General features: G+C 45.1%; 3 protein-coding genes across 3 annotated transcripts; 2 read left to right on the forward strand and 1 right to left on the reverse strand.

Annotated features, from left to right (window-relative positions):
* Positions 1–253: 253 nt before the first annotated feature.
* LOC149344976 (uncharacterized) lies at positions 254–1,514 on the forward strand. The gene has a single exon (XM_089546420.1). It carries the CDS (start codon positions 686–688, stop codon positions 1,406–1,408), a length of 723 nt encoding a protein of 240 aa, XP_089402546.1. The 5' UTR covers positions 254–685; the 3' UTR covers positions 1,409–1,514.
* An 851-nt stretch (positions 1,515–2,365) lies between these two features.
* On the reverse strand, positions 2,366–6,446 carry LOC149344977 (uncharacterized). The gene is made up of 5 exons (XM_089547336.1): positions 6,155–6,446; positions 4,758–5,443; positions 4,127–4,329; positions 2,862–3,060; positions 2,366–2,374 (listed from the first exon to the last, which is right to left on the reverse strand). The coding sequence occupies exons 2-5, from the start codon at positions 5,289–5,291 to the stop codon at positions 2,366–2,368; spliced, it is 945 nt and encodes a 314-aa protein (XP_089403462.1). The 5' UTR covers positions 5,292–5,443; positions 6,155–6,446.
* Positions 6,447–9,193: 2,747 nt separating this feature from the next.
* On the forward strand, positions 9,194–11,412 carry LOC149344978 (cuticle protein 10.9-like). Its single transcript, XM_089542702.1, has 3 exons — positions 9,194–9,205; positions 10,051–10,200; positions 11,113–11,412. The coding sequence occupies exons 1-3, from the start codon at positions 9,194–9,196 to the stop codon at positions 11,410–11,412; spliced, it is 462 nt and encodes a 153-aa protein (XP_089398828.1).
* Positions 11,413–13,376: the final 1,964 nt, after the last annotated feature.

Raw genomic sequence — 13,376 nt, forward strand, 5'->3', positions numbered from 1 at the left:
AACGACAGTACAAGAATGTCTTCCGCACAGTGGATCTCCACGGCTAGAGTCCCCTGCAGACACAGACTCTTTATGGGGTAACTTTCCTCCGGATACCGAACCTGTAATGAGCATTTCTCCACAAAAGTCTCCACTGCAGGAAATTTTTTCTGAAAATGTGCCATCACTTCAAGAACCCCCACAAAACTTCCATAAATGCAACTGTTATCACATTGTTTCTGTTCTGCAAGCACCGCTAGCTGCTAGCAAAAAAAATGAAGTGAAGCTGCAAGAGCAGCTCGCTGAAAGCAAACAGTGTGAAGTACAATTACAAGAAAAACTTGATTCAAGCAAGCAGGACATTCAGAACTCACAAGAAGAGCTGCAGCATGCCAACGAGAAACTTGAAGCACAGAAAAAAGAGCTCCATTTGCTTCGAGATCAACTCGTTGCCGCCCAGCGCACACTGCAGAAATGGGAGGAAGATTTAACTCCATTTGGAATCGAAAAATTCCAAGAAAGTGATGAGGACATTCAGTTCTACACTGGGCTTCCAGACTATACCTCATTTGTAGCCCTGTATGAGTATCTGGACCCAGGAGAGGATGGAGCAAATGTAAAGCGTCACCAGGGCAACTGCGGGAACCTCACACGCAGAGGCCAGCGACGTAAGATCAGCTCATCAAATGAACTATTTCTTGTGCTCATGAAACTCCGGCTGTGTTTCTTTCACCGGCGTCTTGGACACCTATTTTCTGTGTCGAAGAGCACAGTGTCCAGAATATTTTCTGCATGGACAGACTACATGTACTTGCAGCTGGCACGGCTGCCGCTGTGGCAGTCCAGAAATGCCATTAATGCAACAATGCCGGACGCCTTCCTTGAGAGGTATTCATCAACAAGAGTCATACTCGATGCCACTGAGATCAGATGCGATGTCCCCACCTCATTTGTCACACAGTCCGAGCTCCACTCGCATTACAAGTCAACCCACACGGTGAAAGGACTTGTTGGTGTGGCACCAAGTGGAGTGTTAACATTTGTGTCCGAACTGTTCACGGGTGGTACATCCGACAGGGAGTGCGTCATCAAAAGTGGGTTCCTGGACCTCCAGTTTGATGAAGGAGACTCAATTATGCCTGACAAGGGCTTCCTGATAGAAGACCTTATGCATGGGAAAGGTGTGGCAGTGAACATCCCACCTTTCCTTAGATCTCGGCAGTTCACTGCAGAGGAAGTTCAAAAAACTCAAGCAATTGCAGCGCTTCGAATTCATGTTGAAAGGAGGATTCAGCGCATCAGAGGGTATCACATCTTTGATCGTTCCCTTCCTATTTCGCTGGTTCCATTAGCGAACCAAATGTGGACAATTTGTGCAATACTGACAAACTTTCAGGGAGCTCTTATAGCGGAAAGTGATGACACTTAGAATTGACCACTTGCGGAAAAGCGAGCGCCACCTGTCATGCAACGAGCGAAGCTCCACCGCAAATTTTGGTTGGAAAGTTGTTCCCGAGCAGACATGTGCAAGGCAGCGTTCAGCAGTTCATGTGCGCTCGTTTTGTTGTTTTAGTGTTGTTTCTTTGCCGGAAACGGGTGTTTGCTAACGAGAGAGGATGATAGAGGAGGAGAACTTCCCATGTGCGTTTTTAGAAACGGGGTGGAGCGAAGATTTTTCGCGTGGTAGCCTGAAATGTGTGGCAAAACTTCCACTCCACTACCTCAGCTGTTCGCCAGGCTCATCGCGGCTGGTCCTTCAAGGAGGAAGGTTACATCAGAAACTTGCTGATGAATCTTCAAACAACTAACGATGAACTAAATTTCGTGAGAGCGGCGCGTGCGCGTAGACGGTGAATACCGGTGTTTATGTGACAACGGCATGGTCCGTCGTTAGTACAGGCCTTCCTTTTCTCGTCATTGGTAAGCTTTCTTGATAGGGCAGGATTTTTTGATAACTTCGTACAGCACATTTTGCTGCTGGGCACACTTAACTGATTCGTAACCGACCCGTAGTACCATCTCAATCGTGGCTCGTGCTGATACGGCAGAGCGCTGCTTTGCACGGGCCGCAGGAGCGTTAGAATGAACGGTCATACGCGAGGTTGCGCTCTGCCGGGCTCCCGCTGTTCAGATAGCACGGCTTAACATTGTTGCATTTATGGTGAGTGTTCATACTAGTATATATATAATTCGGTTTCCACCGAATACGCACGTGCGTTGATGGCAAAACTCTTCTAGAACGACCGAGCTGCGTCCACTTGGCAGCAAGCGCGAAATACAGCAGGAACATCCGTTTCGAAACGAGCTTGGCGGGAAACTGAACTCTGTGCTTCCTTTCTGATGAAGTAATTCGTGCAGCCTTAGGCGAAGCAATGAGCTGGCATTTTCAATCACGCTGCAAAAGCGAGGAAAGGAGCTCACATCATTCGCCGCACTACAGCGAGGGAATGCTCGGCCCGCTAATGTTTTCCAACCAAAACCAAATCGTCTATAGAGGGCGCTGGCTGCGCCTTCACTGCGCATGCGCAGAAACTTTTCCGCAAATGGTCAATTGCAAAAGTCTGAGGAAGTCATCCTGCATTGCAGCAGTGCACAGCAGTGGACATTTATTCATTCTCCAAATATGACACGAGTGTGTTGAAATAAAAATCATTAAGTTTTGCCTTCATGACTTCCCACTCACTCTCACTCATTCTAACTCTCTCAATTAGAATGAATTCTTTACTGAAAACAACAAAATCCCCCCAACTTTACCCAGAAACACCCATCTGTCCAAGGAGCTGTGCATAATAAAAATGGTCCCTCTTCAGTTTTGGGCCATTTTCGCTCACTTCACTGCAAAAGTCTAATGCAGTAAGCTCGCTACCCTTCTTTTCCCTTACTGTGTATGGACACTTGATCTCTACTACCCCGTAGGATGATTCTACAGGATCAAATGCTAGTCGGTCTGGAGAGGCACCGAGCCAAGGAAATGCTGGGTTCACAATTAGGCCACAGCCAGCGATGGTGACATCGTGTCCAACATTTCGGAGCACCTCCTGGTAGCGCTGAGCAGCCAGCGGCTCATTGGAAATCCCATACCTGCATACAAAATACAAACACCAGTTACAATGTTGCACTCAAGAAAACTATGCATACATACACAGTAGCATAATGTTATTTCTCATAATGTTGTTTACAAAACTGGATACTCGTACTTGCTCCAATTCTACAATGGCTCTACTGAATTTGCTGGATATGTAAATTCGATACTTTGGGAGCATCTCTGATTATGATAATCACCAAGGATATTTAGATGCCTAAGGGGCCACAAAAGCAGCGACACACTGGTGAATGAAAGTTTCTCTCAAGAGCCTGCCCTTCTGTGCTATACAGGTGCTCAATACTTACGGACAATATTAACAACTTAGACGTGTCCAGCAAAACTACAAGTGAAATAGACTAAGTTAATTGCCTCTGAGGTTGCACTTGGTATAGTGGCTACACTATTATGCTTTCTTCTGAAAAAACAAAAACAAACTTGACGCACTATTCTGTTGACCCCTTTTATCCCAACAACCATACATGGCCAGTATGAGCAGAGTAACATTCACGTGTTCTGTAGAGGAGATATGAGTGTGTCTTCTGTTCATACGCAAAAGGGCCAGTGATGTATGCTAAGCTGTGTAAGAAGTACCTCCTAATTTGTGTTAGGTGCTCCAAATATTATGGCTGGGACTGTACATTGACGCACAGAAAATGTTACCATTTGCATTCCTGCAAAAGGTACCTTAGGCACCTTTTGTGTTACAGTGGCATTAGCACCTCTGCATCAAACATGCACCTTGATCAGCCTCGCCAGTACATCATCATGTAGTATACTTGGTTTGCAAACATTGTAGTCGCGTCAAAAATTGTGCTTTTGCTTTTTGTCTCATAACTTGCCCCTCTCCCTCTATCTCTCTCACACACACACACACACACAAAACTTTAACATTCATAATTTTCAATAATGGTTCGCATTTCTGCAAGCAAAAATTGCCTAGGATAAATTTTGCACATCCTCTTATAGTAAAAAAAACATAAAGTAAGCAACTGGGGTTGACCAAATGTGCGAAAAATACACGTCACTAGGGCTTGAAGAAAAACTATTCAACAATTGCCATACTTAATAGCAGGAACCCTTGAAAGGTCCTTGCTGCTCGTGATGGCTTGTAGGCCTTTCAAAGTCCACTGCTGCCTGGTTACTGCCACACCGAAGTTTGATGACGTCAACCGGATACTGCGCTCCTTTTTCCAGAGAGTACTGTTGGCCTGCTGCCGTGTGTCACGCTCAAGTGCCAACGATGCCTCTGGTGTCAGGCACACTTCCTGCGAAAGAAAGAAAGCATAGCCCTCATTCCTGAATTTTTAACCAGATATGCAGGGAGGATAAAATTAAACCTTTTTTGTATGTCTGTAGAAGTAAAAGTTTTACTCAGCTAAAGGCATTCATCTTCAAAAACAAGTAAAGAAATATGCGCAAATGTAAACATACCAAGAGTGTCAATTTATACCGTCATGTTCTCTTTGATAATGCATAGGACAATGCAATGAACGTGCATAAAATTCCTAACACTTTAGTTTCTGTGTATGCTATCATTGAAACCTTGCTTAACCCAATAAAATGTAACATCTGTGGACCTTCAAGTTTCACAACTTTAAAATAGCCTACAGACAACTGCTTTCAGTCAATTCTGTGTTTCAATAGCAATTTTAAGTTCTTGATTGCACTTTTTATGCAAGAAAATGTCACCCACCTGCAAAATTCTCCTTCCTTGCAAGTGAGCTGGTGGAACCCATGTTGTGGTGTCCTCAAATAATTTTATAGGTGGTATACGCTCTGTGGAGGTTGAAGCAGTTGGAAATATTCCAGCCAGATGCACGCTGAAACCATGCGGCAGAATCGCCTGCTGGTAACTGAGCGGTGCAGACACGGGCGCAGAGCCATATTTTGTCTTTTTGCATGGTTGCTCAGGTGTCATGAGCAATGCTTCTGCAAATGCATTTTTTGGATTTGCAGACAGCAGCTTCTTTGCCAGTGCTATTTTTGCTTGTCCTTGTTCCTCGTCACTTCGAGGGCAGTGCCTGCGCTCCTTTGGCCTGGCAAACTTTGGCATGCATGAGCCGCCTTCTCTGACACTCCTCCAATCTACCAACTGTATGGAGGTCCCCCTGATGCTTGTACCACGGGGCACCCTCCATTGTTGTGGCACATCTGTACAAGAAACCTCACCAGGCACTTCCTTAAATCCCTTTGACTGAAAGAGTGTAACGGTCCGCAGCATGGCCATCAAGTGATTGCAGGCTAGTTTGCCAGCTGGGCAATCTCAACTGCCGTCCATCAGCTTTCCCTCTATGTCGACAGCTGCGATTACCGTATACGGTGAAGATTTTTTTTTTTTTGCTGCGGTAGCAGGCTCCCTTGACGAAGAGGAGTCCTGAGCTGGAAAATGAAGGTTTTTATGTCAGCAGAAGGCAATACACATCAGCACACAAGTGATAAATAGTGATCATTTAAAGGAATACACATACCACAACACTGAACATACTCTAGTTTTCAGGCACTTATGCAACACTTGCAGAGGAAATCCATTTTTTGCCGTAGCAGCAGAGAAGCAGCTTTTCATAACTTCGCCACTCGGCACACATGCCAAGTCTTACACACGAAGGTGATGCGCGAGACAAGACTCGGAGGAAGGCCCCCAACATGACCATGCACAGATTAGTTCATATTGCAGTAATGCACAGTTCGGCAATGAAAACATGCATTCGTTCATTTACGTGACGCGTCCATTAAGAAAAAAAGTGTGAGACACCTGTACATGACTGCAGAAAACGAGATCTCCCCGCGAAGCGTCATCTGTCAAGCGATGGTACGCTGGCACCATGCCACGTTCAACAGCAGTCCCGACGGGGAGCAGGGAAAATTTTTTTTCAAAGTACCACGCTATGCTGCATATGACGGTACGAAACTCGATGCAAGCAGCATCTGCAACCACGCGGTCTTTTGCAACCCAACAGAGACATCAGCGAAGCGCATCAGTTGCTTTCACCCACATGTAATTATCGAAGCGGCGCTTTAAAACCCGCACTGCATTCCAATAACCAGAACACCTAGTTCACCTAATTCGCGAGTGTCAGAGAGAAATCTTACCTTCGCTGGCTGCTGTTGGTCTTGATGGACGATGGCACAAGGTAGGACTCGACACTGAAGTTGTAGCTTCGATCGAGGCAGCGTTCAGTGCCAGACCGATCGTAATAAAAGTCCAACACATTACTTTCTGTGAGAGGCGGTAGCACGCTCAAGTTGTTGTCCCAGCCCGTTATGGGAAACACAACATTCTGCGCTGGGCCGGCCATTACAAACAGATAAAACAGGAGTAGAACAGAGTGCAGCCTGGTGCAGCCGGCGTCGCACTTACTTCTGCTGTTCTGCAGCTCCTTCACCATGGCGGCGGCACACTGTTGCCAGAATGGCGCGCCGTCTTTGCGACGCCGGTTCGGTTTTCTGCAACCCGCCTATAGAACTTCAGCCCCTAACCTTACACATGTCTAGCGTATCAGGACATATACGATATGCGCCATCTATCCGCAGGGACGGCTACAGGGCCCCTAACTGAGTGGGAAGGGGCAAACATAATAACAAAATGGGAGCGAAAGCGCCTACAAGAAAAGTTTACCGGATTTGCATAATACACACTTATCTCAGAAAAGTGACCAATTTCAGCTCTGTGATAAAAACACTTGTGGATCAGAGCGCGTTTGACAGTTATGGAAAACTGCCTGTGCGAGGGGCTAAATTTTGTCTCTAGGAAAACGGCAGATTGGACTAGATTTGTGTGTCTTGTCTCTTTCTTGGTCTGTGTGTGTATGCGCTGTTGCATCGCCATTACAAATTTTGCCTGTTTTCCAGACGGTAATACACTGCTATTTTGAAAAGGAAAAAAGTAAATCACTCTTGATAGGCATTTTCGCTCAGGATAATTTTTTATAACATTGTTTATTGCGTCAGGGCATAGCATGAGCAAGGAAGGTAGAAAGAAAACAAGGAGGGGGTGTTAATTATATGAGAAAAGGTGGGACGACCTAATGAAGGCAAGGAGGGAAGTGTGATGTGGCCCCCTTGCGTCCAAGCAATATATGAGGACGGATTGTTCAGCGGGCGACCTCCTGCCGCCAGGCCGATTTCTGATTGGCTTCAGCGTCGGGCACACCCAAAACAAGTGGTGCATATCGGCCTCAGCATATTGCGAATTGGAGACAGAACACCCTGGGAGGATATATAAGAGGCCAAAGTAAGGCCAAGTCCGAGTAACGGCAGGAGTGAGGGCAACCTCGACCTGGATCCTCTGAAGCACAACCTCATCGGCACGGATAAGACCGCGGGAGAGGGTTATCACACACGGAGGGAAGAGAGCACATGAGCGCCGCCAGAGGTGTTCCTTTTCTTGTAAGAAGGAGGCTAACATCAGCCATGCAGAAGAATCGAGTCAATGATGAGGCTTGGGTCGCCAAGCGGGTAACAGAATCTTCAGAGCTTTCTGAACTCAGCTGGTCACGTGGGACCCACTCAATTCGATTGTCTTGCGGGATGCGAGTCGCCAGACAGTGCATATTCTGACAGATTTCTTTACTGCGACTGCCGCGTCGGAGTAAACATGTTGCTTGATGGGCACCGCTGCGGATGTGAATGTGAGCTGTAGGAAGCAAGGTAGCGGCGGCTACAGAGTGAAGCGCGCGTCTTGGATAAGGACCAGCTCAGCACAGAACGAAGGAGGTTCCATGAATTAAAACCTGAGGGTCTTGTTAAGGGAATTCTTGCGGGGACAGTGAACTGTAGATGTTGTTTCAAAGCTCTGGATGGTGGCATCTACATGCATAATGTTCGAGCCGCTGGGTAGGCGAATATCTTGTTCCAAGATTAGCTCTCGGAGGGACGATGTCTCTTATAATGAGGTTGAATAATTATTCATATATTTATTACAACAATTCTGCGGCTAGTTTATACGGTTTATTCCTTCATACTTCTTAATATTTATCCCTGCGAGTGGGCTGTTACTAGAGAAATGTGACAGTTTGCTGCTACAGTAGCAACTTCCCTTCCATAAGTGCCACACGAGTGCACTCATTATGCTTATTATTAAAATACCACTACGAACGGAAGTGTCGTTCCACGGAAGAGTATATTTCAGACGGCTATCGTGACAAAGCCAACAAGTTTATATAAAAACCCCTCTTTTGCGCTGAACACGAGAACGACACCGCAAACATATCATTCGGCTCCATAGAAGAAACTCGTCCTTAATGCATGGTGTCGGCGACCGAAGCTTCAGACTTTCAGAGGGGTGGGGGGGAAGGGGGAGCAAGCGTTTACTCGCCGGACTACCTCGCGCAATGAGACGGCACGGGGAGAGAGGTCCGTTCTCTTTTCGTTCGGGTCTAGCCTACATGGTATCTGAAATTCAGGTATAAAATATGTATGAGCGGAGGTCAATTGTTCCTAGTGCTGCATATTTCCTGATCTCTTACGCATCATTTAAAGGAATATTCACCATCGAAAATTGTTAATAGTGCTGAGCTTTTTGAGATACCACATATCGATTTCTTTTTATGGCCCCTTATGATCGAGAAGTATGATGGGCACATACGTTTTCTGCATCGCAGTCATCCTTTCCGGAATGGTGAAAAAACGAAGTGTTAATAAATAGATCTCTTATCTTCTGAACAGTTGGGTTCCAAGTCAACTAATTTTTATCCTGGCATAAAACACCGTCCTCGCCGTTTTTTCAAGCCAGGGTGGCAATTCCAAGTGCGCATATTGGTCCAGACGTCGGAAGGTGTTTCTGCGTGTCCGTTCGCATGGAATACTAGGTATGTTCTCGCTGCCGTAGTAGCTCTCGTTTCTAAGCGTGACGAATGATTGCACCGAGGGTGAGGTTACCGCTTAGCAAAAGCGAAATCTCAAATCGTGCAAAAGAGACGAAAAGCGCAACTGGCGCTCTTTCTTCGTGACCATGCAAGAAGAAAAAAGGGAGAGGAGCTCCCCTCAGCCTCCATCCCCGTCACGAGGATCCAGGTGGTTGCGTCAAGTCCGGTGAGCTGTATAAAAGCCACACCGCCGCTCTCAGCTTCATAAGACTCCCTGTTTCCAGAGGTGAACGCAGAAGCGCGCCCCTAAACACACAAACTCAAAATGTTTCCCAAGGTAAGGGGTGCCCGCAACTGGCTACCTTTAGTTTGATGGCGTTTTCATGTTCTATTGTTGCAATTTTTGTCTCGTAAATTTTATGCTCTCCACTAGCAAGAAAAAGCAAAGCAAACAACTAGCATTACGGAATAAGGACAATCCTTGTTCTTAAAAAGTATTGCTCACTGTGGTGCCATAACATTTTATTTCAGTTGTCATGGCTCCAAGTTAGTACTTGATGCATCGAACACCACTGGAGTCCTAAGCTCTGGTAGTTTTCCCGAAAATGTTTTCATTTTCTTCAATGGGTTTCTTGAATGCGTCCCAAAGGTAACATGCTACCCAAAAGCAATGTCTTCTAGAGCGTAACACTCTTCAGGAGAGCTTTGCGAGAGAAGAAGCCATTCAGCATTTCACCTTCACAGTCACTTTGAAGTTGATAGATGGTCTTCAGTTCCTTAATCCCAGTCTATGAGCTGCTGGGCACTGACTCTAATAAGTACTTTTCAATAAACGGGTTGACTCCTTCCAATTTCAACAGAGTAGCTGCATAGTTAGGGAGCATTGTTTTTTTTCCTCATAGAAACAAGACAACTTGCAACAACAGCTTGATGCCAGTCTTTATAAAAACCTGGAGTTTGAGATTGTGTGTACAGTGCTTTCACAGAATGCGCACAGAGCCAAAAAACACTCCCAAGAAAGAGTATTTTACCCAGTCAGTAAAACGTTAGCTAAATATGGCCCCTTGTATCACGGGTGCCGGAAGATGGAAGGCAAAAATGAACTCGACTTTAATATTCAAAACCCCGCCATTCTATTCAGACTGTTCGGGTAAGTGACGGCAAGTGATTCTCCTCCTCTAGGCTATCATCTTCTTCTCCGCGGTCGCGTTCATCGAGGCTGGAAACGTCTTTGGCGGCGGTCACCACCGTGGGTTCCAAGGAGCAGGGTTTCGTGGCCCCCTTTTTGCTGCTGCCGCTACTCCAGGATTCTCAGCTGCGGAACCCTCTTTTGTGAGTGAACTCCTCTGGTCGCAAACGACAAACTGCGCTCATTATTTTTGATGAAGGAAAATCTCCAACGTATGGCTGATACAGATACAAAACCTTGTTTGCCTTCAAACGTTTGTCGCGCTTTCTGTACACTGGCGTTTAGATCATCATTTAATTTGCGAAATACTTATGAAACAGTAAAATCACTTTTCGAAGCACCGGGTCTAATGCGGTTGTCCAGGTAAAAAATTAAACTGGTGCTACTATTCTGTAAATTTTAATCTAACTTTTGCATAATTATAGCGGGAAAAGTAAGTGTGTATGAAGTTGACATTTCTAGTACTGCCGAAAATCAAATAAGGCGGTTTTATTAAATTCCAATTTCATATTTTGCAGCTGCCGAGGTATGTAATCAACAATGGACGCTAAGTGCACGTAGACACCATAGTAGAAGGCGTTTTCTAGTGATTTCTCACTAGTGAAATCACCGGGTTCAAAAAAAAAGAAAAAGAAGAAAAGAAAAGAAGAAAGAAAAGAAGGAATATGTCTGCACTACTATAATGTCACCGCCACTTCGGGTGCTTTGGAAGAGCTAGACGAGCGGCCCTCCTTATTATTGATATTATAGTACTTGCAGTTCTTGACCAATATCCGAAATCCCCTGATTTTTTCGCAACTGTATTAAACAGTACCAAGTTGCAACATTTTTCGCGCATGTGCGGTGCACTGTCAACTATTTCCATGAACGAAGCTTACAGGGCTAGGTTGCGAATTCTTGCTTTCTATCTGATATTTAGCCTGTGAACCGTTTCTAGCCACGACATAAGCGGTAAAATACACACGCTTTCTAACCTGATCCTTAGCATTCCCTTCAAAGCTTACTCTGATTCGAGTTCTTGTCATCTAGATCATTTTTTTTTTTTGCATTCACAGTCTCCCCAGCCGTACAGCTTCGGGTACGACAACACGGACGAGTTCGGGACGCGGCTGTTTCAAAAGGAGCAGGGAGACGCCAGCAACGCCAAGATCGGCTCCTACGGCTACCGGGACGCCAACGGACTGTTCCGCACCGTGAGCTACGTGGCCGACGCCGTCGGATTCCGTGCCACGGTGGACACCAACGAGCCGGGGACTGCCCCGGGTACCAGCGCTGACGCAGTCTTCAACGCCAATCCTGTTGCGGCGCCAGCCACAGCCCCGGGTGCAGCTGCTGGTGGACCGTGGGCCGGCTAGGAATGCGCCTTTTTTCTTTCAGCTGCATTCTATTTAGATCGAATGTACCTATTCTGAAAGTAGCGTTTGTCACTGGCGGCTACTGGCTGCTGGTCGGCGAATAAAGTACTTAATTTCTAACTACCGTTTTGTTTGACTTCGCAAGTAATGATGTAGGTAACTCATTTCTGACAACTGCTTCTTGGGACATAACTAGTAATGAAGTAGACATAAAAGATTGGGCTGGCGGAATTTTCGCGGCCTGCAAAACCCATATTAAACATTCTGAAAAATTACAATTTGCATCAACTTCGTTACACTGCAGATTCACATAGAGGGAGGAACCTAGAGTTATTTTTATTTATTTATCGTACCCCTCAAGGCCAGAGGCATTACAGAGGGGGAGTGGCAAGACACAATAATAAGATTAGAAAATACAGGAAAGGGACAAAATAAATAACACATGAGTATACAGAGCTAGGTATAGATTCGCGGATCGTCTGATAATTATTGATGTCGGCAATATCTATAGAAAGGTGATTCCAGTCACGCGAGGTACGCAGCAAAAGTGACTGAGAAAAATATTTGGTTTTAGAAGAAACTAAACCGACTTTAAGATTCTGGTCAGTACGATGGGATACATAAAATGGCTGTGGGATAAGGCGATCGCCAAGTACAGGATGATGGTACAACTTGTGAAATAATGCGATAAAAGACACTTTTCGACGAAGTGAGAGCGATGGAAGAGAAAGGCTAGACTTCATAGTACTTATGCCTGCAGTGCGATTGTAATTAGTGAGGATGAAACATGCAGAGTTATTCTGAATCATATCAAGAGCAGTAATTTGACTGTCATTTGGAGGGTCCAGACTGATCATGCATGCTGCAGTTTTAACGAATTAGTGTTTTATATAGCAAAAGTTTCACAGACGAAGGAACGCTGAAAAAACGGCGACATAAGTAAACTAGCATGCGATTAGCGTTGTTGATTATGTGCCCGACATGGAGAGACCATTTAGGTTAGAAGTGATACGAACGCCAAGGTATATATATGATGTTACAGACTCTAAAGACTAGTTATCAATATAATACGAAAGCGAGACACTGGGTTTTTTTTAACCACGCATGACTTTGCATTTCTTAATGTTTAGTTTCATTTACCATTTATTGCACCAGCTAGCTACAGTGGTAAGGTGAGTCTGAAGTAGGCAGCTGTCGTTGGTATCGGTTATTTCTCTAAAAATAACGCAATCATCCGCGAAAAGGAGGATATTAAAGGTAAGATGAGACGGGAGATGGTTGATTTAGATTAAGAATAAAAGAGGCCCAAGCACTGAGCCTTGGGAAACGCCTGAATGCACTTCTGTAGAACCGGAATTAAAGCAATTTGCGGTTACAAACTGTGAGCGATTAAGAAGAAAACACTCAATCCATTTCAGTAGATTAGGGTCAATATTAAGGTTATTTAATTTGAATAAAAGGAGTCTGTGACATCCCTTGTCGAAAGCTTTACTGAAACCTACGAATATACAGTAAGCTAGTGATGATTGGTTAACGATACGGTGTAATGCATGTGTAAAACATATTAGTTGAGTCTCGCATGAATAAAATTTCCGAAAACCATGTTGTGCTGATGAGAAGAAGGCGTTTGATTCCAGAAAATTAACAAGATTCGTGAAAATGATATGTTCGAACATTTTGTAGCATGTACTAGTTAGGGAGATGGACGATAGTGTAAGGGAGATGATTTGCTGCCCGACTTGAACACTGGAATCACCTCCCCAATTTTTCAATCTTTCGGTAGGATAAATTGGTCATGAGATTGTTGGAAAACTTTCGTTAGCAGAATGGAAACATAGGCTGAAGTGCTTTTCAAAAACTTAGCATTAATTAGATCAAAACCTGGAGCAGAATTAAGCTGTTAGTCTCGTTGCTTGCGTGCACATTTGCTGTAATGAGAATACCCCCCCCCCCCCCCCTTATCC

This window comes from Amblyomma mixtum, chromosome 5 (assembly GCF_055824585.1).
Source record: "Amblyomma mixtum isolate Tamu chromosome 5, ASM5582458v1, whole genome shotgun sequence".
NCBI classification, from domain to species: Eukaryota; Metazoa; Arthropoda; class Arachnida; order Ixodida; family Ixodidae; genus Amblyomma; species Amblyomma mixtum.

Bases quoted from the DNA above. Each gene is read 5' to 3' on its own strand.
- LOC149344976 (XM_089546420.1), top strand. From the start codon at position 686: ATGAAACTCCGGCTGTGTTTCTTTCACCGGCGTCTTGGACACCTATTT.
- LOC149344977 (XM_089547336.1), bottom strand. From the start codon at position 5,291: ATGGCCATGCTGCGGACCGTTACACTCTTTCAGTCAAAGGGATTTAAG. The intron at 4,330-4,757 runs GTGGGTGACATT...TTTCTTTCGCAG, and splicing joins AAGGAAGGAGAATTTTGCAG to GAAGTGTGCCTGACACCAGA. The intron at 3,061-4,126 runs GTATGGCAATTG...TTTTGTATGCAG, and splicing joins TCAAGGGTTCCTGCTATTAA to GTATGGGATTTCCAATGAGC.
- LOC149344978 (XM_089542702.1), top strand. The intron at 10,201-11,112 runs GTGAGTGAACTC...TTGCATTCACAG, and splicing joins CAGCTGCGGAACCCTCTTTT to TCTCCCCAGCCGTACAGCTT.